The sequence below is a fragment of the Cydia amplana genome, chromosome 6 (assembly GCF_948474715.1).
Source record: "Cydia amplana chromosome 6, ilCydAmpl1.1, whole genome shotgun sequence".
In the NCBI taxonomy this organism is placed as follows: domain Eukaryota; kingdom Metazoa; phylum Arthropoda; class Insecta; order Lepidoptera; family Tortricidae; genus Cydia; species Cydia amplana.
The window spans coordinates 15,217,403-15,240,845 of NC_086074.1; the positions used below are offsets into that span (position 1 = coordinate 15,217,403).

Sequence of the window (23,443 nt, forward strand, 5' to 3'; positions counted from 1 at the left end):
TCTCTCTAGCACATGGCTGCTTCCTGCTCTACCCAGACTGCAAGCAAGACCGTCAGAAGCTTAAATACTGGTTCGGTCTCGTTCGTTTGAATCCGTTCGATTGGAATTACAGCCGAGATCAGCTTTAACGATGTTAACGCGGCTATTCAATTTACCGACCACAACAAAGGCGTTTCGAGATGATAAGAACACCAGAGTACATTTTATAGCAAATAGACTGGCGACCGTGGTATAACCCTGATCAAAGAAGACACCTTTCTCCCACCGTGCCTTTTTGCTAGAACTACAAGAAAATGGATAGGCTATGAAACAATGCGGAACGTGCATCAAACTCGGCTGGCTAATTTTGTACCAACTGAGCATAATTTATCCTAAAGGTTTACAACTGTTTTTATACTTTTCCATCTTGTAATTTTAAACACAGCGCATTTAGTCCGGCGTACTCTTATTAGCATTGAATTAAGGACTTTTTTATATTCTGAGCAAAGCCTTACTATATTATGTTATTTTACGTAGGTAATCCATCAATTTAATCATCATAAATTATTTTAATTTAATACACTGTTGTATAAGGGTTACCTGTAAAGATAGTGGATGTATTTACAAAAAAAAAAAGTGCGAATGGGAAGAATATTGCTGTTACAAAACTCCCCGTTGACGGGACTACGTTGGACCTAGGTTTCATATTAGAGTGTAACGGTAACCATTCTCACGGTACGTTTATTACCTTAACCAGCATAAATGGGCATATGTCTCACACAACTTGATAAATGTATCTCTAAGTTTATTTATATGCTCATTGCGACACACAGTTGCTGCTTTGCCAAATCTAGGCTTTAGTTATCTAGGACACAACATGGACACAACATATTATTTAAAATTACTTGCTACGCTCGGGGTTTCATTTTGGAATCTCATTTCGCTTGATCGGGTCTCAATATTAGCACGAGGGGTGAACAACAACGTTGACGTTTTTTCTTTTCTTATCTTTTTTTTCTTCTTATATCATTTATTTATAATAGGTACACCTATATTTTTAAACAGTACTAAGTAAGTACATAAGTACAGTACAATTTTTATTCTATAATTAACTGATCGGCGATTGGCTCTAATCACACCTGATGGAAAGTGAAAACAGAGCCTAAGATGGAGCTCACCGGTTCAGTAATAGCCTATTCACTCTTCACTATCACTACATAGTATAAAACAAAGTCGCTTCCCTGTCTGTCTGTCTGTATGCTTAGATCTTTAAAACTACGCAACGGATTTTGATGCGTTTTTTTTTAATAGATAGAGGAAGGTTTATGTGTATTAATGTATGTTAACCCGTGCGAAGCCGGGGCGGGTCGCTAGTAATAAATAAGAAAAGGCGCGATTGTGTACTATGCGCCACGTGGTGTGGATATTGTTAGATTATATTTATTTTTACTAGATAGATTGCGTATAAAGCTCTAGAACTCAGTTCTCGTACGGCTAAATTTTAAAAAGGATTGTATTGATAGCTATTGTAAAGTCAGCAGAAAAAGTAGCTAAGCTCACTAAGCTGGTAAGATGTTCAAAATTAACTGCGCACGCTCTTATTTTCTTAACAGTAGTGTTCTCTTAATTTGTGTTAAGTTCATTTTGAACACCTCAGCCGCTTAGCAACGAATGCTGTTGACTGTATGTCATTCCCGCTCACATCAAATCACTCATTTCACTTTTTGGCGCTCCCAAACAATCCAAGTTACGCTCTCATTTTGGCAACGAAAACTAAGGTACTTTATGTTCATGACAAATTTCATGTTATTTCAGAATGTCATGCGAAGATTAATATGAGGTCTCCCCGTCTGAAGGCCTAGCACATGATTGGCGCGACAGTATCTCGCGGCGAGATAGACTACCCGTCTTTTTCTAACTATGTTAATAAAAGAGGGACGGGTAGTCTATCTCGCCGCGAGATACTATCGCGCCAATCATGTGTCAGCCCGGCTGGGATTTATAATCAAAATTGAATTGGATATGAATGAAATCGTTCGCCGCCGAATGGAACCGTAGGTTTGTGTTACTTTGTATCCATCAACTGCTTACATGAAGTATGCCAAGTTTTCCTGCTGACCCTGATACATTTCAGTTACGTGTTTATGAAATCTTCTATTTTTAACCCCATCGTTAAACAGGGGCATAGGTAAAGGTAACAAAAAAGAAGTGCCCTTCGTAAGCGGCACTTGCGGGGATCTTTCTCTTTTACTCTTATTAAGACGTAATTAGTGACAGAAAAAAATTCCCGCTATTGACGAACTTCGATTTTCGCGGTTATAGCCCAGAATTGGATGAATGATGATAGAATTCAAGTCTGAATACAAATATGGAACGGCAACTTCTGTAAGAGTGAGGATCTATTAGTGCGTTGCGTTGCGTCGTGTCGTCGCAACGCATAAATGTGACATATCGTAAAAATATATATATACGCGACACAATGCAACGCAACGGACTAAATAATGGAGCCTCACTGTAACATACAGACAATTTTAATCTTCATATTTGAAAATGGATTCTTAAATATTTGAGCTATACGTAATTAAGTTATATGTTAATTTCAGGTATTCAGTGCCCAGGTTTAGGTATCTGGCACGAGACTAGACGGAAGAATACTCAACTCTTTTAGCCATGGGTTCTTAATATTTAATTTAGGTATACATTAGGGGAAATTTCAAAAAGAAAATTAAAATAAACTTACCAAATACTTTTATTCATGACAAGTTTGTACATCGACCAGGAGCGTATTCCATTTTCACCCTAATAGCAAAGCACATTGAGATCAAATTGACATAACTCACGTTGTCCTCTTTCCTACCGATAAGAATCCCGATGTGTTCGAGAAGTATTTGGCGTTCGCTTCGTTCACACGCGTCTCTGCTGCTTGAGGATTCACGATTTCCAAACCCTAGAACAAAGACAACAATATACATTGAGCGATCATTTATTGAACAAAGTTGAAATAACGGAACTATGGGGAAAGGAGATATTTATAGAAGCCCAAAACAAGGTCTTAAATTGTTGTTGAGTACCAACAGCGAATTTTAATATGTTTATACGAGCGGGCAATACGCATACGCATGTACCCAATTACGCTGGAATTGGAAGCACAAAGGTCACCGTATAGTATCAGCTATCGTTCATAGTATGATGATTGGCAAAATTGTGTAGACACGGTGATGATTGATCGATATTAAACTTTCGTGAGACATATTTTAAACTGTTTAGACGACAACGGTTTCACTCACTTGAATTTTTAGTCGCTATCTTGTCGACATGTTTCGGGCCCTTCGGGGGTCCTTCTTCAGGCTCGAGTGCTTGCGGCGACTGCAACTCGTGCACTAAAAACAGCGACTAAAAATTCAAGTGAGTGAAACCGTTGTCGTCTAAACGGTGATGATTGGCAAAATTGTTTTCAATATTTAAAAACGTAGTACGAGTATATGAAAAACTTCTCGTATTTGCGCCAAACACCTAAATACTCGTAATGTTATTCCGAACCGGACCTGCATAAGGAAATAATATAAGTATTTGACGACTAAATACATCCAGGTTTCTGGGTTAAGGAAAATGCCTCCGCAAAGCGCGTTAACCTTTAGGGTCATGCAGGCGCAAGTCGTTCAAGTTTTCAGGTCATATTAGAAACCATCATCTCCCATGCATACTGCGAGCCACGCCAAATGGGAAATATAATTTATTGCCTTGATGGGAACGCCTGTTTCAAGTGTAGGAGCCTGTTTGGTGTTATCGCTCTCACATGCCGCGCGCCTGGTGTCAAAAAAGCCAAACTATTTTTTATCAAGCAGATACTCGTACGAGTCGTACGTCTGCAAGCTATACTACAAATGTAAAATAAAAATGGAAAAAATCACCACTTCGGGCAAGACACGAACTTATGACCTCTTGGAACACAAATTCATACGCTTCTGGAAATCTTCGGTAGCCCAGCTGGTTAAGACCGATCGCACCGGTTTTTCGAAATGTCGCAAGTTCGACTCTTGCCTGGAGCAGTGAATTTTTCCGCTTTCCTTTGTTATTAAAATTTGTAGATTTAGATGAGTGTTTACGGTGATTTGCCATGAACGCCTATTGCTCATTCAAATTTCTTTGACCATAATTATACATATTTAAAATATATATAAACCAAACAGATTAAGATCCCTTTAGACCTTAGAACAAGAGCAAACGACAATGCGCGTGCTCGCGCTCCATTGAGAACACACGGCCTGATTGTAAGGCAGACCACACGGCAGAGCATTTACCATCATCACATCGAATTAAGTAAAGTAAGCCGGTTCAATACAATGGTTAGTGAATTTCTCGCTTCATTCGCGCTCAGCACGACAGTTTTTTGCTAATTATATTGTACTGAGTAATTATCATGACACGCGATCTAACCTAGATGCCGTAAGATGGCTAAAAGTGCTAACCTTTTTATTTGTCACTTAGTCTTCTTTGTTTTATCCAGACCCATTACTACCGCTTACAGGTACCTAGGCAAGACGACAATCGTACATCGATATTTCCATACATTATTCAAGTTTCGATTGGCGTTTTCCATCAACGATTGTCATGTTGGCTAGAGCCCCTGGTGTTGTCGCGCGCGTCTCTATACGATATGACTAGCCAGAGAACACCGGCGGGGCAACGCCTACAACAATAAACGTGTCACTATTGAGAGCTTGAGGGAGAATTACAGGTCTTTAGTTATTACCCCAGTGTATTATAAAACTAACTAACTATTACGGCTCAGCGACCCAAAGAGGATCTTGGCCTCCGAAACGAGAGCACACCACTTTTCCTGATCCTGCGCCGTTTCCTGCCAATTATCGGCTTGAAGCTGACGCAGATCCGCTTCCACACTGTCTCTCCAGCGGTATCTGGGCAGACCTACCGGGCGGCCACCAGTCGGTCTTCCCAGGTACGCCCTCTTGGCAGTCCGGTTCTCTCCCATTCTTAATACTGATTATTATATAATCTTTAATAGAAAAAAACCGACTTCTCTAACTACTAGCCTAACCCACTTAACGGTGCTTATACTTTATTTGGTAATATGTATACATTTTATGGTAATCATAGTGGTTGATTTAGTTTAGGTATCATAGTGGTTTTCCGGGTCAAGGTCCGGGTCTGGGTCCGAGTCCGAGTACGGGTCCGAGTCCGGAGTCCGGGGCCCAATCCAAGTCAAAATCGAAATTGAAAATCACAAAACGTGTACTATGCGTCGTTGAGGAGTTCTGTTCTGATCATCATCAGCAGTTCCACTTCATCAAATGCCACAGTTTTTAATGTAAATGCTTGATTTTCTGATGAAAATATATAAAATTCTATACGGATGCCTTTAAGATTTGAGAAGTTCCCTCGATTCCTCATGGATACCATGTTCAGGACTTGAGATTGACATAAATATGCCTAAAAACCTAACTTGGTTAACAAACATAACGAAAAGGACAAATCGCCAAATGCGAGCTATGCGTCGTTGAAGAGTTCCGTTATGATCATCATCAGCAGTTCCACTTCATCAAATGCGACAGTTTTTAATGAAAATGCTCGATTTTCTGATGAAAATACAAAAATCTCTATACGCATGCCTTTAAGATTGGAGGAGTTCCCTCGATTCCTCGTGGATCCCATCATCAGAACTCGAGCTTGACAAAATTGTGGCTTAAAAACTTAACTTGCTTAACAAACATAACGAAGAGGACAAATCGCCAAACGTGAACTATGTGTCGTTGAAGAGTTCTGTTCTGATCATCATCAGCAGTTCCACTTCATCAAATGTCACTTTTTTGAATGTATATGCTTGATTTGTTGATAAAAATACAAAAATCACTATATGTGTGCCTTTAAGATTTGAGGAGTTCCCTCGATTCCTCATGGATTCCATCATCAGAACTGGGTTTTGATAAAAACGGGACCAATCTGTATGCATATACATACAATCAAAAAAATAATTTTCAAAATCGGTCCAGTAATGACGGAGATATGGAGTAACAAACATAAAAAAAAATAAAAAAAATAAAAAAAAACATACAACCGAATTGATAACCTCCTCCTTTTAGATTTGGAAGTCGGTTAAAAATGTTAACCTTTTTTAACAGCTGGACATTTTGCAAAAATAGTGTGAAATCGACGAAGAAAGCGTGGCGTCAGCGCGAAATGTGTTACTTTATATGAGCGCTTGAGATGATTAAGACGATTTGCTCTCATTAGCAACGGACCATATAAAACGATCGAGCTGAAAACTAGACAATTAAGTTTGTTTATTTTTGTAATGTCCAAATGAATGGAGCATCTTTCTGTTAATATTAAACTATTAATTTTAGCTAACTATTCAACTATATAATAATATATATTACGTTTCGTTATAGATTCGTTTCGCACTGTTATATGACTTATTAACCGGTAACTATTTCTCAACTTTTTTTCAGGATAGCTCAGGCGAATAGGTTTTTATAAAAGGTACCGTAAGTAAGTGTATGTAACATAGAAGTACAGAAAAGCATGCCATTATACATTATTAATCGGGATTTACTTTTTAACCCATACAGCATTCTGACGCCTGATATATTTTGGAGGTGCAAGGAAGGCTGAGGTAACCGGACCTAACCGCGGTCAACCTATCTCATACAAAATCTATATGACCGATGGACTCGGTGATTACCATGATTAACTGATTAAGATATGTAATCTTGCATTATTTTTATATAAAACGTAGGTACAGTCACCATCAGATTATATATCGGAACGACCAAGGTGCTCACAAATATCTGAACACGCCTCTATTGTCAAGGCGTTAGAGTGCGTGTTCAGATATTTTTGAGCACCTTGGCCGCTCCGATATATCTGATGGCGACTGTACACTGAGGTACAGAAGGTATATATGACGCACACTGAACATCAGCGGGCGCTGGCGGCCACAATCTCGCTGATTGCCATCGGTTAACGGTTGCTGGGCGGAGGGCAGTAATAGCCCCCAGTTTGCAGCTAGGTACAGCATTCACAAAGTACAGATCGTGCTAAACATCTACTTCTCTGAAATTGGTTTGCGCATGTGTATAAAAATACATCGCTATAGGTCCAGAGGCCGCAAATCACGGACCGCGCAAAATGCCATGTCATAAATAAAAAATTGTCCAATAAGTGTTCACTGTTCATTAGGTTTATCAACGGTATTACCCTAGCTAGAACATGAATTCCAAAATTAACCAAGAGAGAGAGAGAGTGATTTCCCTAAATTGTGCATGCCTTGTCTCTTGCCTTGCCTCTTGTCTTTGAAGAATATGACATCTTGAGATGACAATGAACAATCGATCCCGTTGATGATTCTTGGGTTAGGTCAGGGGGGTGTCACTCCGCAGTTTAGGTACATTTGGCCGGCGCGCCCATCGGACAGGCGTATGGCTGTGGGCTGCCGCTCGGCGTGCACGAGTCGTGTCGTGTCACGTGGCGCTCGCGCAAAATTGAAAATACAATGGCTTCGAAACTTACTTCCGTGAGAATCAGACCTACTATCTCCGGATAAAAAATGTATGTTTACATAATCAACGTTTGTAATTCCTACATATTTATCTTAAAAATAATAAATCAGTGGGTAATAGTCTATTTTTTTATTCAGTAGACTAAAATGACATTTCATAGTATGAAATGACACATGATGTCCATACTATGAAATGTCATTTTAGTCTACCGAATAAAAAAATAGACTTTAGGTATAAAAACTTGTCAAGTGATAACCCCGTGCCGACACTCACAGCTCGGTCATAAAACTGCGGCGCGCAAAGGAGATTCACGGTTCGTGCGCGGTTATAAGTTTCAAATTTGCTTGCAGGCGGCGATATAGGTGTAATTTTATACCTAAATCTGACTTTTGTGAAGGAGTGAATTTTCTGTACGGTAGTACTATTAGTTATTCTGTGGTTAGGTTGGGAAACACACCGCCAGAACAACTGAGAAGCAGGAAGACCACCACCTGAATGACGACAGTAAAAGAAATAAGTTGCTAATGTTGATCCAGAAAATGCGCACTGCCAAGGAATGGAATTCCTTGCCGGCGTCTATATTTCCGAGCACATATAACCCGGCAACCTTCAAATCAAGGGTGAACAGGCACCTTCTGGGCAGGCTCGCTCCATCGTAGGCCACGTCTTCGCCTCGGCTAGTCTGTGGCCATGAGTAAGCCCATTTACAATTTAAAAAAAAATTTAGAACGGTGTTGATACTCGAATCCGGACGAAAAAGACAAGAATCCAAACGAGATAATTATCAAAGTTCTAAGTACATACGTGAATACGTGTATTATAAGTAACGCGTTCATAGAGTCCAGATACAATGATTTGTGAATAGACTGGTCGTTTGCACCACAGGTGTGGTTGTGGTCGATTAAGGCGGAATTGGTATATGTTATAAGCGTGGGTTTTACGTCGGATTGTTGGGATGTGGTCGTGTTAAATGCGGGAAAAGGATAATTATCTTGACGTGGAATATGAAGGAATGACATAAGTGCTCGGACCGGTTATGATCTCTCACGTATCTACACCCTGGGAGCGGAAATGTATGATATCATATAATAGAAAATATCCATGGAGAAACAGGCAAAAGCTGGCATACTTTTATCTAAATATTGGTGAGATTTCAGTGTAGGTACTCGACTAAAGAAGTGTAGATCTGCTAAATTGCATGGACACATTATGCATGGCATTCATTCATAAAGTAGTCATGCACTTTTGCAGCACGCTAAACATATTTTTATGGCGCTCTTTGTAAGCCAAACGTTCTATGATGGAGTTAAGTATAGCAATGTATGCGTAAAATAGACGGGGTTTAAAATCTTTTTTAATTTTATTTGTATGTTTATTTACAAGCTTCAAACTGAACTGCCTTGATCTATCCTGCATTTAACGGAACTTTATCAAACCGCTGTAAGTAAGTTCCGTAATAAAGTAGAGGACTGTTAGTTGAAAGAACAAAACATTATACCATTACACGGGAGAGCTCATTAGCCATAGTGCTTATGGTTAACCGTAAGCTCGTGGCTCATTCTGTCCCGGCGAGACAAGTGCTTTAACATACAAATGTTGAATACCTAGTTGATAGATGATGCTTGTGTCAAATGCTAGACGTATTAGTATGATAATCGTGGGATGACGGACAGGAATAAGGCGTACGCATTGAAACTATTGGACTAGATGTAGCAAATTAATCTTTTTAACACGTTCCCTGTCCCAATATGGGGTCATGATGTTTTTTTTCCTTCAAAGTGGAAGCACGCTTGGCCGTGTGATTTTAATTTGTTACATCATTTTGTATGGGGACATTGAACTTGTTAATTTTGCTACCCTTAATATTGCCAGGGACAATTCTCAGTCGCTCTTCGAAAGTTTCTAATATGTATTTTCTTACCAAAGCCTTTGTTTCCGTAAATAATTTTCAGTGAGATAAGTTTATTTCTCGTGCTTATCTTAAATTCTTGCCTTGCGAGTTCCTAATGAGGATCGTATAAATATATTTCGTAATATGTTATCATATTAATAAAATTACATATAAGGCTAGTCCACGTAAGGATAAAAGGATATGCGTTTTAGTGAAGTAGTAATTCTAACTTATATGATCATAATCTAATGGTTGGAATGTATTCATATACGAGTACCTACTTACCTTCCACAAAGAGTTCTAATATCCGACTTTTAAGGGGCCCACTGATTAACTGTCCGCCGGACGGTATCGGCATGTCAGTTGTTCGGAACTGTTAAAGTTTTGTTCTAACTGACAGGCCGAAACCGTCCGGCGGACTGTTAATCAGTGGGCCCCTTTTAAGATTATGATTTTATAATTTCGGTGATCTAATCTCTCCTAGGATCAAGTCTTCCCAGTTTACCCTATAGCCTAAGCCTAGTTCTTTAAGTAGCTAATATATACTTTAAACAAGTTAGTAACTGCTAATCATTTGCCTGTATACTTAACCCGTGGAGCGCCCTAACAAGACACGTGTGCTAGTAACTAGTATAGGAGTTCCATACTACGGTAATTCTGGGGCGCTCCAGGGGTTAATCAAATCACTCAGCTTATACGGGAAGCTTATAATGTAACTACGACATTTTAATAAAATACCTACACCACCATTTCTGATAAAGTTGTCCGTACACTATGTAAATTGCAATGCAAGCTATGCACTAACGTGAGGGCAACGCCGATGGCATAAATACCATGCACCTAAACGGTGAAAGTCCTAACCAGATCGTCTGAAATACCAATGGGTAATTTTCCCCGCCCACATGCAAAGTACACATAATGCGCCTGTAATAAATGTTAGGGTAAAAATAAATAAACACTAACTACAAGGAACGAAGTAGACTTATTCAGAGTATTTTGCCTTCGCACGAGCGTCACGTTTGCGATTGAGACTTAGGGACCTTGGTGTCGGGATGCTCATAGTTGCATTAAGATAAAGCAGATACTCCTCGACGCCACTAGAGACCTAGGGTAGGGCTGGTTCATTCCTTGGCCAGAGAATCGGCATTGCCATTAAGCGGGGGAATGAAGCCAGCATTATGGGCACCCTTCGGCAGGGAACAGATCTGGGGGACTTTTTTTGATGGTTACAAGTTCGTTTTTAGGGTTCCGTACCCAAAGGGTAAAAAACGGGACCCTTACTAAGACTTCGCTGTCCGTCCGTCCTTCCGTCCGTCCGACAGTTGAAATTTTCACAAATGATGTATCTCTGGTGCCGCTATAACAACAAATACTAAAAATAAAATAAATATTTAAGGGGGGCTCCCATACAACAAACACGATTTTTTTGCTCTATTTTTTGTTGATGGTGCGGAACCCTCCGTGCGCGAGTCCGACTCGCACTTGGCCGGTTTTTTTTTAAATTAAATGTAATTAGTTTATAAGTGATGTGTGTGGAATATGCTGATTTTTATATTTTCAAATAAAACTATTAATAAGATTCAAACTGAAAAGACACTAGCCTGGATTTGAGTGCAATTAGTACTACAAGACACAACGAACGCTCGAGAGTTGAACATCGAACGTGACATCACGATAATTCCTTAACCAGGGATAGGTTGCTGTCACTGTCCCTGTACTGTGTTAGGGCCATGGGCAGAGTTTCTAGTGTCTCTACTTTCCCCTAGTACTTTCAATTCACGACTGTTTGCTATACTGTTAATTGAGGGCCGGCTGAAATGTATTCAGGCGCAATTATACTTGTGACACAGATTACTTACGTAACAGATGGAGTACATAACTCACGGTCTCAGGGCATTGGTGTCGTACTCATTTTACGATATGTACTTTGCTGAGTTTGCGATCGGTACTAATGTATAAAAATAAGAAAATAAAAATGTTATTGGGTTAAACATTATTTGTACTATAGGTAAAATGGAGTCGCCTCCAACCTCCAACTGAATTAGGTGGCTGTTGGAGTGGCTTTGCCTACGTATAGGTAAAATAGCGTCTAAGTGTGGATACTTTTGGCTATAATATAAATTGTTATCAACGTTATAGAGCAAACGTCTTTTTTAACACCGCGCAATTAAACTGACAATGATATTATCACGATGTCACGTCGTTAAGAGTCACAAGAATATTCTTGCGAATTTTACATAACAGTCATACAATCAAATCGAAATGTCGGCCATCATATCCGTACCGGAAATTATGCGTTCAGCGTGAACGCTCTATGAGCGGAGTCTACTGTGGTAGACTATGCCTTGTAAGTTAACGGGCAGACGGCGGGCAGTTAAATTAGATTTGGTGTACTTGTTAATGTTGTTGACAGACTATGAAACATTACCCCGCGTCGAAGGGAAAGTAATTACATAGTCAATTTAGTTTCTATAAATGTTTTGATGTTGGTATGGTTAAGGGATAAAGAGCTCATGGAATTACTAGATATATTTCCCGGGTCAGCCATTTCTAATAGTACACATTCCTCCTAGTAGACCTAGCAGTACACGGCCGTACTATAATATATAGTAAAAAATGTGTACATATTTAAATCAATTAAACGCACTAAATGGATATCATGTTTTTAAAAACAGAAAACTCAAGTAGGGATAGGTACACGAAAAGACGAGTAAGTAGTGATTCGTCTATTTGTTATGCTCAAATTTGCAATCCTGATTAAACATGGCATTAATATCAAATCACTCACCTCTATTAAATTTGGTTTATTATTGAAATATTTCCTTACATAGTTTGAGAAATGGAAACAGACATTTTCCGACTCGGACTTTTACCACATCGCCCTGGCATCTAGGTACCTCGTCAGAAAATGCCTTTCTTTCCATCCCTCGGCTTTCTTTTCAACAATGTACTATTTACTGATACGACATGCCATTGATTGTTGACTATAATATTCCATTACCACGGTAAAAACAAAAATATCATAATTTATTTAGATAAGCTGGGCAGCGGACGACGACATGAAATCGTCAACCGTGTGGGAATGCCGGCACAATGGAAGGATTAACATGAGTTACTGGTATTCTCATAGACAGACTATAGGTAATAATACATTTGAATAATTAGTGAACACAAATAGACTATAGTCGCGCTTAATTATTTTTGATTAGACAAGAAACTTACAATAAAACCATCTGAACGCGACTTTATTTTCAAAATCTCTCCAGCTTTATTAAATCTCTAAAGTTTAACTGAGACGGTTGGTAAGATGACTAGTTAAAACCTTGCTGCATGAAATTAAATTTAATTTAATTAAGTAAATAAAAATGAAATACATTAACTCAAAAGTCAACTACATTCTACTAGTAAATCGCCGCACAACTATTTTACCAACCTCCTGATAAGTGGTAGAGCTTTATTTCTTTGATCACTTACAATTTTGTTGAAATTGGTGCTTAAGGTACTTGCTACGAGTATAAGCGCAATAAAGTAACGCAACACCAATTTAAAGCGATCTCGTCAACGTAAACGGGCTTTTTCTAAAATAAATATCGAAAACCCGATTCTTTCAAATCTGGACATTCTTGGGCTCATTCTACTCAGAATCGACAGCACTCTCCATCCTACCATTAAAAAAAGATGTCCCAAAATGTCCATTCCATTACGTCACGTTTTTAGTATGAGAAATTTCTTCATTTGTATGTAACGTGACGTAGTGGAATGTACAATTTTCATACAAAATTTTGGGACAACTTTTTTTATCATCAGGATTGAATATGCTAGTGATTCTGAGTTGAAAAAACCCAAAAACACCAGGATCTGGGAGAATCGGGTTTTCAATATTTATTTTAGAAAACGCCCAAACCCAACATTGAAGAAAATCCTCTTTAAGCCTAATTTAAAAACATGACACACAGCTGATCAGCGGCCATCAGTGTGTCTTTACTCAACTGAGTAATGATTTAGTTGAGTAACCAACTGCTTAGTAACGCCCGCGGCAAAGGACCGCCATCAAAAAGGACTGTCACTCCTATTTAACTTTCCAACGATTTATTTATGACCATAACTTATGCGTCACTTGTTTATAGTCCTAGCGGCGTCGCAATCCAGTGACGAATGACTGTCATAACTTACCGTGCGCTCAATGGGGTTTACTAGGCGACGTTTGGCTGAAGGACTATAGTCAAGGCTAAGTCTAATAGCCTAAGCAAGCCCTGTCTAAATCAGCGGTTTTCAAAGTTTTTGCATGGAGTTTCCCATGATTAATTATTTTCGTGGTAAAACCTGAAGAAATTTTTCTTGTATTGCATAATATGTAGGGCACAACGGAAAGTCGGTAGAGGCACAGTGAAGGAATTTAATTTCCGTGTCAATTCGCACCTTGTCACAGGGACAATACTATGAGATCCCTAGCATAGCGGCTTCTATTTTAATAGTCACTAAGACAATGTACGAAATTGTATAGAATTAAAATTTCTTGACTGTTTCTCTATCGTACAAAAGAATGTACTAATAGGTTGTATTGTTATTATAGCTACTCTCTAGAGTGTCTAGATGTAGTTATTATGTTCTTGGTTCAGAGTAAGGGTTCATTTAAACGGTGCGAGAACTCGCATGCGAGTTTAATTACATTGCGTCATTTGATCGGTCGGCTGAATTGATGTAACCTCCATGGTCCGCAATGTAACTAAAATCGTATACCAGTTCGCGCGCCGTCTAAATGAGCCCTAAGGTTGCCAAAGCTCTGAAGGATGTGTTAACGGCGAGAGACGTGAATTTGTGCCTCAAGCTTTTTTATTTAGTAAGGTAGGTAATGTTAAAGCCTCTAGATATTTTGCCCTTCTTGCTATCTCCATGCCCCTACAGATTGGGAACTCGAGCCTAAGTGCTAAATCGTCCGAGCAGCGATAGATCAAGCCGGTTCCTTAAGGGCACGATCTTAGATAGCGCTAATGTCTTTACTCCACCATAAAGTACAATGCCGGTGCGCGATGCGCCGCGAACGCCAAGAATGCGATGGCATACTTGATGCATTGCTCAAATAGATTTCCTTCTATAGACTCTGCATTATACATGAAGCGTTAACGAAAACGTGTAGTGCACAGGCGCGGCGTGCACACTCTGAACTCTCGCTCGCTCGTACTGGGTATGTAGACGTTCTTATACCTATAAGCTAGGCCAAGACACACGCGCCTTTTCATATTACAACACGCGCATAATTTTAAAACGTTAAAACCTCTGTTAAACAGGTCCTTCAAATTGGACAAGTTCCACTTAATTTTAATAGTCGAATTACAGAATTGTTGTTTTTTAAACAGTTCAAGTCTATTGTGCGATTGAACGTAATTACGTTTAGATAAGAATGAAAAAATTGCAAATTGCAATGGGAAGATGGTAGCGTATTAATATAATGTCTATGTAAGGTCGCATGAGTGAATACGTGAGATAACAGCAACGATTACGGCACGACGACAATGTAAATTGTTAACTCAGTACATCGGCACGGTTTTTTTCTCGAGGATACCGACAGATCGCTATCGCTAGATGCAGCATGTAAGACTCGGGCTCAGCATTGGTTCCATAAAAGTAAAGGCAGCGGTGTGTGACCGCTTTTTCAGTTGCGTCTTGCGTTTACGGCCTGTTACGTAAAAAAAACCGTAGAAAGATTCTAGAATTAGCCCCAGAGATAAACATGAGCTGCAATAAGAATGGCTAACGACCTGATGGTTTCATAGGAAGACCAGCGTTGGAAGTTGGAAGTCGGCTGCATCATAATGAGATAAGACCAGAGATGCGATTTATTTGAAATACTTCTATTTAAAATGCAAATACAAAATGCAAAATACCTATTTTGTATTTTGCATTTAAATGCCTTTTAGTAAAAAACATTTTGTATTTTATTTGAAATACTTTTCGAGATGTATTTTGCATTTTTAATATTCATTTCAAAATGCAAAATACTTTTTGATTAAGTTTAGCCAACATTACCAGTCAAACAAAATGAAATGAACGAATGACGCTTGTATTGCCGAATTTGACCGATAGAGGCGTCTGCTAGCCATGCGCGCCCTTTTTAACCGACTTCCAAATCTAAAAGGAGGAGGTTATCAATTCGGTTGTATGTTTTTTTAACCGACTTCCAAATCTAAAAGGAGGAGGTTATCAATTCGGTTGTATGTTTTTTTTTATTTATTTTTTTTTTTTTTTTATGTTTGTTACTCCATATCTCCGTCATTACTGGACCGATTTTGAAAATTATTTTTTTGATTGTATGTATATGCATACAGATTGGCCCCGCTTTTGTCAAAACCCAGTTCTGATGATGGGATCCATGAGGAATCGAGGGAACTCCTCAAATCTTAAAGGCACACATATAGTGATTTTTGTATTTTTATCAACAAATCAAGCATATACATTCAAAAAAGTGACATTTGATGAAGTGGAACTGCTGATGATGATCAGAACGGAACTCTTCAACGATGCATAGCACACGTCTGACGATTTGTCCTCTTCGTTATGTTTGTTAAGCAAGTTAAGTTTTTAAGCTACATTTTTGTCAAGCTCGAGTGCTGATGATGGGATCCATGAGGAATCGAGGGAACTCCTCAAATCTTAAAGGCATGCGTATAGAGATTTTTGTATTTTCATTAACAAATCAAGCATATACATAAAAAAAAGTGACATTTGATGAAGTGGAACTGCTGATGATGATCAGAACAGAACTCTTCAACGACGCATAGTTCACGTTTGGCGATTTGTCCTCTTCGTTATGTTTGTTAAGCAAGTTAAGTTTTTAAGCCACAATTTTGTCAAGCTCGAGTTCTGATGATGGGATCCACGAGGAATCGAGGGAACTCCTCCAATCTTAAAGGCATGCGTATAGAGATTTTTGTATTTTCATCAGAAAATCGAGCATTTTCATTAAAAACTGTCGCATTTGATGAAGTGGAACTGCTGATGATGATCATAACGGAACTCTTCAACGACGCATAGCTCGCATTTGGCGATTTGTCCTTTTCGTTATGTTTGTTAAGCAAGTTAGGTTTTTAGGCACATTTATGTCAATCTCAAGTCCTGAACATGGTATCCATGAGGAATCGAGGGAACTTCTCAAATCTTAAAGGCATCCGTATAGAATTTTATATATTTTCATCAGAAAATCAAGCATTTACATTAAAAACTGTGGCATTTGATGAAGTGGAACTGCTGATGATGATCAGAACAGAACTCCTCAACGACGCATAGTACACGTTTTGTGATTTTCAATTTCGATTTTGACTTGGATTGGGCCCCGGACTCCGGACTCGGGCCCGTACTCGGACTCGGACTCGGACCCAGACCCGGACCTTGACCCGGAAAACCACTATGATACCTAAACTAAATCAACCACTATGATTACCATAAAATGTATACATATTACCAAATAAAGTATAAGCACCGTTAAGTGGGTTAGGCTAGTAGTTAGAGAAGTCGGTTTTTTTCTATTAAAGATTATTTTTTCTTTGGTCAGAGTGCGCGCCTTATAGCCGTTTAGACTCGCGGTGGACTCGCGGCTCGCGGCTCGGCTCGCGGCGCGTCTCGTGGCTCGCCTCGACACACTCGCATTCGGCTTGTCATTCGGTTATAAACCTTATGCCGTGCCGTTAGTGTTTAAATTATATTAGCTCGACGAGCTTGCGAGCCACGAGAGTCTAAACCGACTATTATGTCTGACTAGTGTCAATGTGAAACGAAAATGACAAACATTATCTATTCTATGGCTATTCTCATGATAAATACCTAAAATAAACAAAAATATCTGAGATTTGGTCAAAAGGCATTTTATTTTGAAAAAGCATTTTGAAAATACCTATTTTGCATTTAGCATTTGAAATACAAAACGCAAAACTATTTGGTATTTTGCATTTGAAATAGTAAATCTGAAAAGTATTTTGCATTTTGTATTTAAATGCTTTTTTAAAACCATTTTGTACATCTCTGGATAAGACTAAGACCATTTGGCACTCTCTCCTTCCTACGTTTTGCTTTTTTGAATAGTTTTTTTTTGTGTATGTCTTTAGCGTTTATGAATAGTTTATTTATTTATATTTTACTAGCGACCCGCCCCGGCTTTGCACGGGTTAACAAATTATACATCAACCTTCCTCTTGAATCATTCTATCTATTAAAAAAACCGCATCAAAATCCATTGACAGACAGACAGACAGGGAAGCGACTTTGTTTTATACTATGTAGCGATTAACGCATAAATTTTCCGACGCATTTCTCTCCGATACTTATGTGTAATTTCATTTGAATGATGGTATTTCTGAAACATAGGACAATGATTCTTCGGAGGCACGATATGTACGACTCCATACATGTAGGACTACCAATGGTGATCTCAACTGTTCATGTATGATTCATAATAAAGATAATGCATAATCTACATAAGGATAGTCTATGAGGATACCTAACCCACATTTATGTAATTACCAAGCGAGTTCGAATTTTAGATTGTCTACAGGCGAGTATAGGATTTCGTTTGTCACATTTTACAACTGAACCTTGGTATCTGGAGCATTTGTTCCGCAATGCATCTGTTATGAAATTTGCATAAACTTACGTTAGTCGTTTTCCATTTCCAAGGTCTTCACACGCGTTCAGAGCAACAATTGGTCACAATTATCTCTGAAGCGATCGTATTAATTAAGATTTGATCAACGAAACATTACAATAAGCTTTGATGAAAACATAGATGATAGGATCGTTAATCAAGAGTGCATAGACAATATGGTTTCAGGGTCTTATTCTGAGATCTTCACACAGTGTATATTATAAATAACCAACGTAGTAAAGAATCGAGAACGATTCCAAAGAGGTAAATTGTAAGATTTTATGTGATTTTAAAAATTGTATTTGCATGCATTCGTATATGTTTTTTTGTGCAAATAAATGATTGAATATGAATATACATATATGAATATGAATAACGCAACTACCTTACAACGCGTAGTCTAGATGTTTTTCAGGGACGCCATTATTTCGTGTTTTTTTTTTTGCTAAAATGGTCTATGCATGTTTTAAAGCGTATTCATCGTGCTTTAAAATGATATGAACACCTATCATTAGGCATACCTAATGAATTTGATAAGAGCTATTAATTCGCTTGAAAGCAAAATCCGTAGGTGTGCGATTTCCGACTGCCGTATTCGAACTTCAAGATATTCACAAGAGACGACACGTACTAGATCCATTCTAGATACGTTATAGTTTAGATTTCAACTAGTACTCTTTTTTACATGCTTTTGCGATAGATCGTGCTAGATATCTATTAGACGTGAATTAGATCTCTAAGTAATATCTTGTGGAAATCGTTCTAGAGTATCTCCAGAATCGCGGAAATGTCAAATTTGACAGGATAGATCTTAAACATATCGTTATCGTATCTTGGCGATGTCGAAAAGATATCTAATAGATGTCTATTACAAAATCCGAATCGGGCCCCGAGACGCCAAATATGTTACAGCATGTCGTTTTAAAATGAAAGCGTAACTTCAAGGTTCGCGTGACTCTTAACACAAATAGCCAAGAATAATATATATGTAAGAAAAGGGCACTCTAAACGCGCCAATTAAAGCTTTATTGATGGTAATGCATCCATCAGTCCCATTAAACAGAGCGCTCCGATGACACTTTCCGATCCACTAAGATAATGGCCGACATGGCGATATATGGCATCGTTAAATTTTATAGTCGTTTTTAGGGTTCCGTAGCCAAATGGCAAAAAACAGAACCCTTATGGATTCGCCATGTCTGTCTGTCTGTCTGTCCGTCTGTCTGTCCATCCGTACGTCACAGCCACTTTTTTCCGAAACTATAAGAACTATACTGTTGAAACTTGGTAAGTAGATGTATTCTGTACCGCATTAAGATTCTCATACAAAAATAGAAAAAAAAAACAATAAATTTTGGGGGTACCCCATACTTACAGCTGAAACTCAAAAAAAAATTTTTTTCATCAAACCCATACGTGTGGGGTATCTATGGATAGGTCTTCAAAAATGATATTGAGGTTTCTAATATCATTTTTTTCTAAACTGAATAGTTGGCGCGAGAGACGCTTCCAAAGTGGTAAAATGTGTGTCCCCCCCCCCCCCCCCCTGTAACTTCTAAAATAAGAGAATGATAAAACTAAAAAAAATATATGATGTACATTACCATGCAAACTTCCACCAAAAATTGGTTTGAACGAAATCTAGTAAGTAGTTTTTTTTTAATACGTCAAAATCCCCTAAATACGGAACCCTTCATGGGCGAGTCCGACTCGCACTTGGCCGCTTTTTTTTGCAATTGGGAAAGGCTGGGAACGTACGGAGTTTCTACTAGGTCTATCGAATGAATATATCAAACGAATGGTGGTCGTACTAGATATGACTTATGATACCCGAGGGCTTACCGCGAACATAGAAAATATAAATTACGTCTATTTGCCTCTCTTTCGCTCGAATATGCAAGAGCGAATGAGAGGCAAAGAGACTAATTAACGAATGCCGTGGTTCACGTTTATGGCTGTCTCCTGTCATCTCTGATTTGAGAGCAGTAAGTTGGCAACCTCCATACTCAACTTTCTTTTTGTTTTTCGCCTGAATGGACGCTTGACTTGACTTCTGATTATGACGTCACCACATACTTGTATGTGTATCTGTATAGGCTAACTCACACAAACCTACATCTACATGATGACACTAACCTGCAAAGGTGTGAACGCGACCGACGACGCAGTACCCGACACCTGTCTTCTGATACCCGTCGCTCCTCCATACTGCTGGTTCTGTTTCTACAGATTCCTTTGCAGCGTCTTGCTGATCCGCACTTTGGTCTTCTCGTCTACTTATTGAAGATGAGAACTTGCCGATGGTCCCTTAACAGATCTCCGTTTTGCCTCTCAAGACGATCTACCTACATTAACCCTAATTCAGCAGTTTAAACTAACCTGCAAAGGTGTGAACGCGACCGACGACGCAGTACCGGACACCTGTCTTCTAATACTCGTCGCTCCTCCATACTGCTGGTTCTGTTTCTGCAGATTCCTTTGCAGCGTCTTGCTGATCCGCACTTTGGTCTTCTCGTCTACTTGAGGAAGACGGACTCGGCCGGTGCTGGACTTGCCGATTGTGCCGCGCGTGTAGCCTAAGTCTTCTTGGTAGGCATCGTCTTCGATCTACGAAAGAAAGATGTTTAGTTGTGAAAACAAGTGAATACTTTTTTATTACCCCTTTTAACACCATACGCGCCATCATTAACCTAATTGGAATGTATGAAGATTTATATTAGGTAGAATACACCGTAACTGTGTGGGTCTGTGACCGTCTTTGGCAATAAATGGATTATGGTTAGAATTTAAAGTTTATACAATCCACTTACAGGTAGAGGCAATTACTCGTACTTTTTTAAATAATACGATTTACCGTAGGTACAATGTAATTATGAAAGGTTTGAATACAGTTACTTTTTGTAAATTGTAAAAAACTTAAATTAGAATATTTCATGCATAATCAGCCAATTAATTTATATATTTATTTATTTGAAATTTAAATCAGGCAACAAGGCCCATATTACAAATACCTTACAGACTAACATACATATGTATTTTATAAACTTAAAACTAAACACTAGTTATTTAGTCGACAAAATGGCGTGGCTCCGGCGGCGGTGGTGGCGTGGGTATTAATGAAATAATATGCCATTTTTAGGGTTCCGTGGCCAAATGGCAAAAAACGGAACCCTTATGGATTCGTCATGTCTGTCTGTCTATCTGTCCGTCCGTATGTCACAGCCACTTTTTTCCGAAACTATAAGAACTATACTGTTGAAACTTGGTAAGTAGATGTATTCTGTGAACCGCATTAAGATTTTCTTACAAAAATAGAAAAAAAACGATAAATTTTGGGATTTCCCATACTTAGAACTGAAACTCAATAATTTTTTTTTCATCAAACCCATATGTGTGGGGTATCTATGGATAGGTCTTCAAAAATGATATTTAGGTTTCTAATATCATTTTTTTCAAAACTGAATAGTTTGCGCGAGAGACACTTACAAAGTGGTAAAATTTGTGCCCCCCCCCCCTGTAACTTCTAAAATAAGAGAATGATAAAACTAAAAAAAATATGCTGTACATTACCATGCAAACTTCCACCGAAAATTGGTTTGAACGAGATCTAGTAAGTAGTTTTTTTAATACGTCATAAATCCCCTAAATACGGAACCCTTCATGGGCGAGTCCGACTCGCACTTGGCCGCTTTTTAATTATAGTTGACCTTATACTTAGTTATAGTCGTGATTATGAATGGTTCTCGGATACCAAATGCAGTAAGGTCACAATCAGATGAACAACGATTTAATGGAGTCGATATTCAATAGTTATCATTAGAGGATGTAGTGCTTAGTGTGTCGATGTCTTTATTGTAATGTAAAATGTAAGAGATATTTCAAGCGATATATAAAAAAAAACACTTTCGATAACATTCTCATGTGAGTATTTATTTTGAGGACCACGCGATATTTTCCGCTTCTTTTCTCTCAATCGACCCAGTTTTCTACGTTCTCAATCTCATCACAACATCTGTGTTAAAGAAACGAATCGATAACTACGAACAACTATTAAGCTATTTCTCCCCTCAATTAACTGCTATAAATCGTTACGCTACGACAGTAAACGTCTAGTGCTTCTGGAACAATAACTCATCCGATTTTGAACCTAAAGAACATCATGGAAAAGAGAAGTTATTAATCAATTTCGCGCGATGAAAGAGTTATAAAAAACTTTGGCACGCACGATCAACTACCGTATAAACAAAAGAATAACTATATATGGGATGACGCTTACATAACGATGAGTATCGTTTAAATCAAAACCATGTTCTTGTGTCCAAATAAAGAGATTGCACGGTCCGTCATGCATAACAACATGGTTAAGTACTTAAGTGAAGTAATACCGTAATAGATAAAGGGACTGCAAGAATTATCGCTATATCAGTAAACGCAATATACCTACGTAACTTTGTTTTGGATGGCGTACAGAAAAATGTATATATCAATGTTTCGCGAATTTAAAAGTACAAAATCTGGTTGCGAAAACACAAACATATTTTTTCCTCATCTTCATATAAGTGGTAAGTTTTAGGCGTTTTATAAAAGGCTTAATTCTATATACCACCTAGTTCAATAATAATTGGTGCAAGCAGTAGGCTTTATAAAAGCGACTGCCAAAAAATTACGTATTTCAAAACAGTAAATCTAAGTAGGTACTTTTTACTCGGGTCTGATAACGGAAGAATATCGTCAAAAAACAACTTTTAAATTGTATATTTTGTACAAAAACGCTTGTTGTCACCTAAAAGTTTTTGTTATACTATACGAAGGTTATTCACCCATAGTCCCATAATTACCATCACGAAAAATGCATTCTAGAAATGGTTCTACACCATGTCGACTGCGGAAGAACATTGCGTGTAACAAATTGGTAGAAATGATCTCTCGTTAACTGTTCATCGTATAGTTAGTATAACATATCATAACATGCCTGTAAAGCATTCGATTCAAATGAAATGAGCCATCGTTAGTGTTTGATATAATTGTAATGAGTTACGATGTGCAATTATGCTAGAGGATTGTGCTTGGTAGATTTATTGCGAATGGAACACACTGTCGAGAAAGCTGTCAAATAATTTAGCAGAACTATATAAAAAAAATTAAACTTAAATATAAATTACGCTAAAAAGTAATGAAATTTTTGAGATTAGTTACGTTTTCTTGCTCTATTCTCTCCAAAAGCTTCTAACGTTTTAGGTACTTGATAGTTTGCCTATGAATATTTAATCCTGTATGTTCGTCAGGTGATAACAAAAATTCACTCCCATAAGTTTAGAGCCAAAATAAAAACAGCATACCAATATTATTATTGCCATAGGTAATAAAACAAAGTTGATTTTTGTTTACATATTTTTTTGCAATTAGTGAGTTTTGGTT

General features: G+C 38.2%; 1 protein-coding gene across 2 annotated transcripts in view; it reads right to left on the reverse strand.

The window, feature by feature from the left end:
• Positions 1 to 2,710: 2,710 nt before the first annotated feature.
• Positions 2,711 to 23,443, reverse strand: part of LOC134648944 (U4/U6 small nuclear ribonucleoprotein Prp31) — a 28,972-nt gene continuing 8,239 nt past the window's right edge. Inside the window, exons 8-10 of one of the 2 annotated variants that reach the window (XM_063503596.1) lie at positions 20,447 to 20,632; positions 20,162 to 20,203; positions 2,711 to 2,926 (exon numbers count right to left, since the gene is read on the reverse strand). In XM_063503596.1, the coding sequence (XP_063359666.1) occupies positions 2,816 to 2,926; positions 20,162 to 20,203; positions 20,447 to 20,632 (339 nt within the window). In that variant the 3' untranslated portion in view covers positions 2,711 to 2,815. Of the gene's footprint in view, positions 2,927 to 20,161; positions 20,204 to 20,404; positions 20,633 to 23,443 lie in introns of both variants that reach the window. The other variant, XM_063503595.1, reaches the window with a different exon arrangement.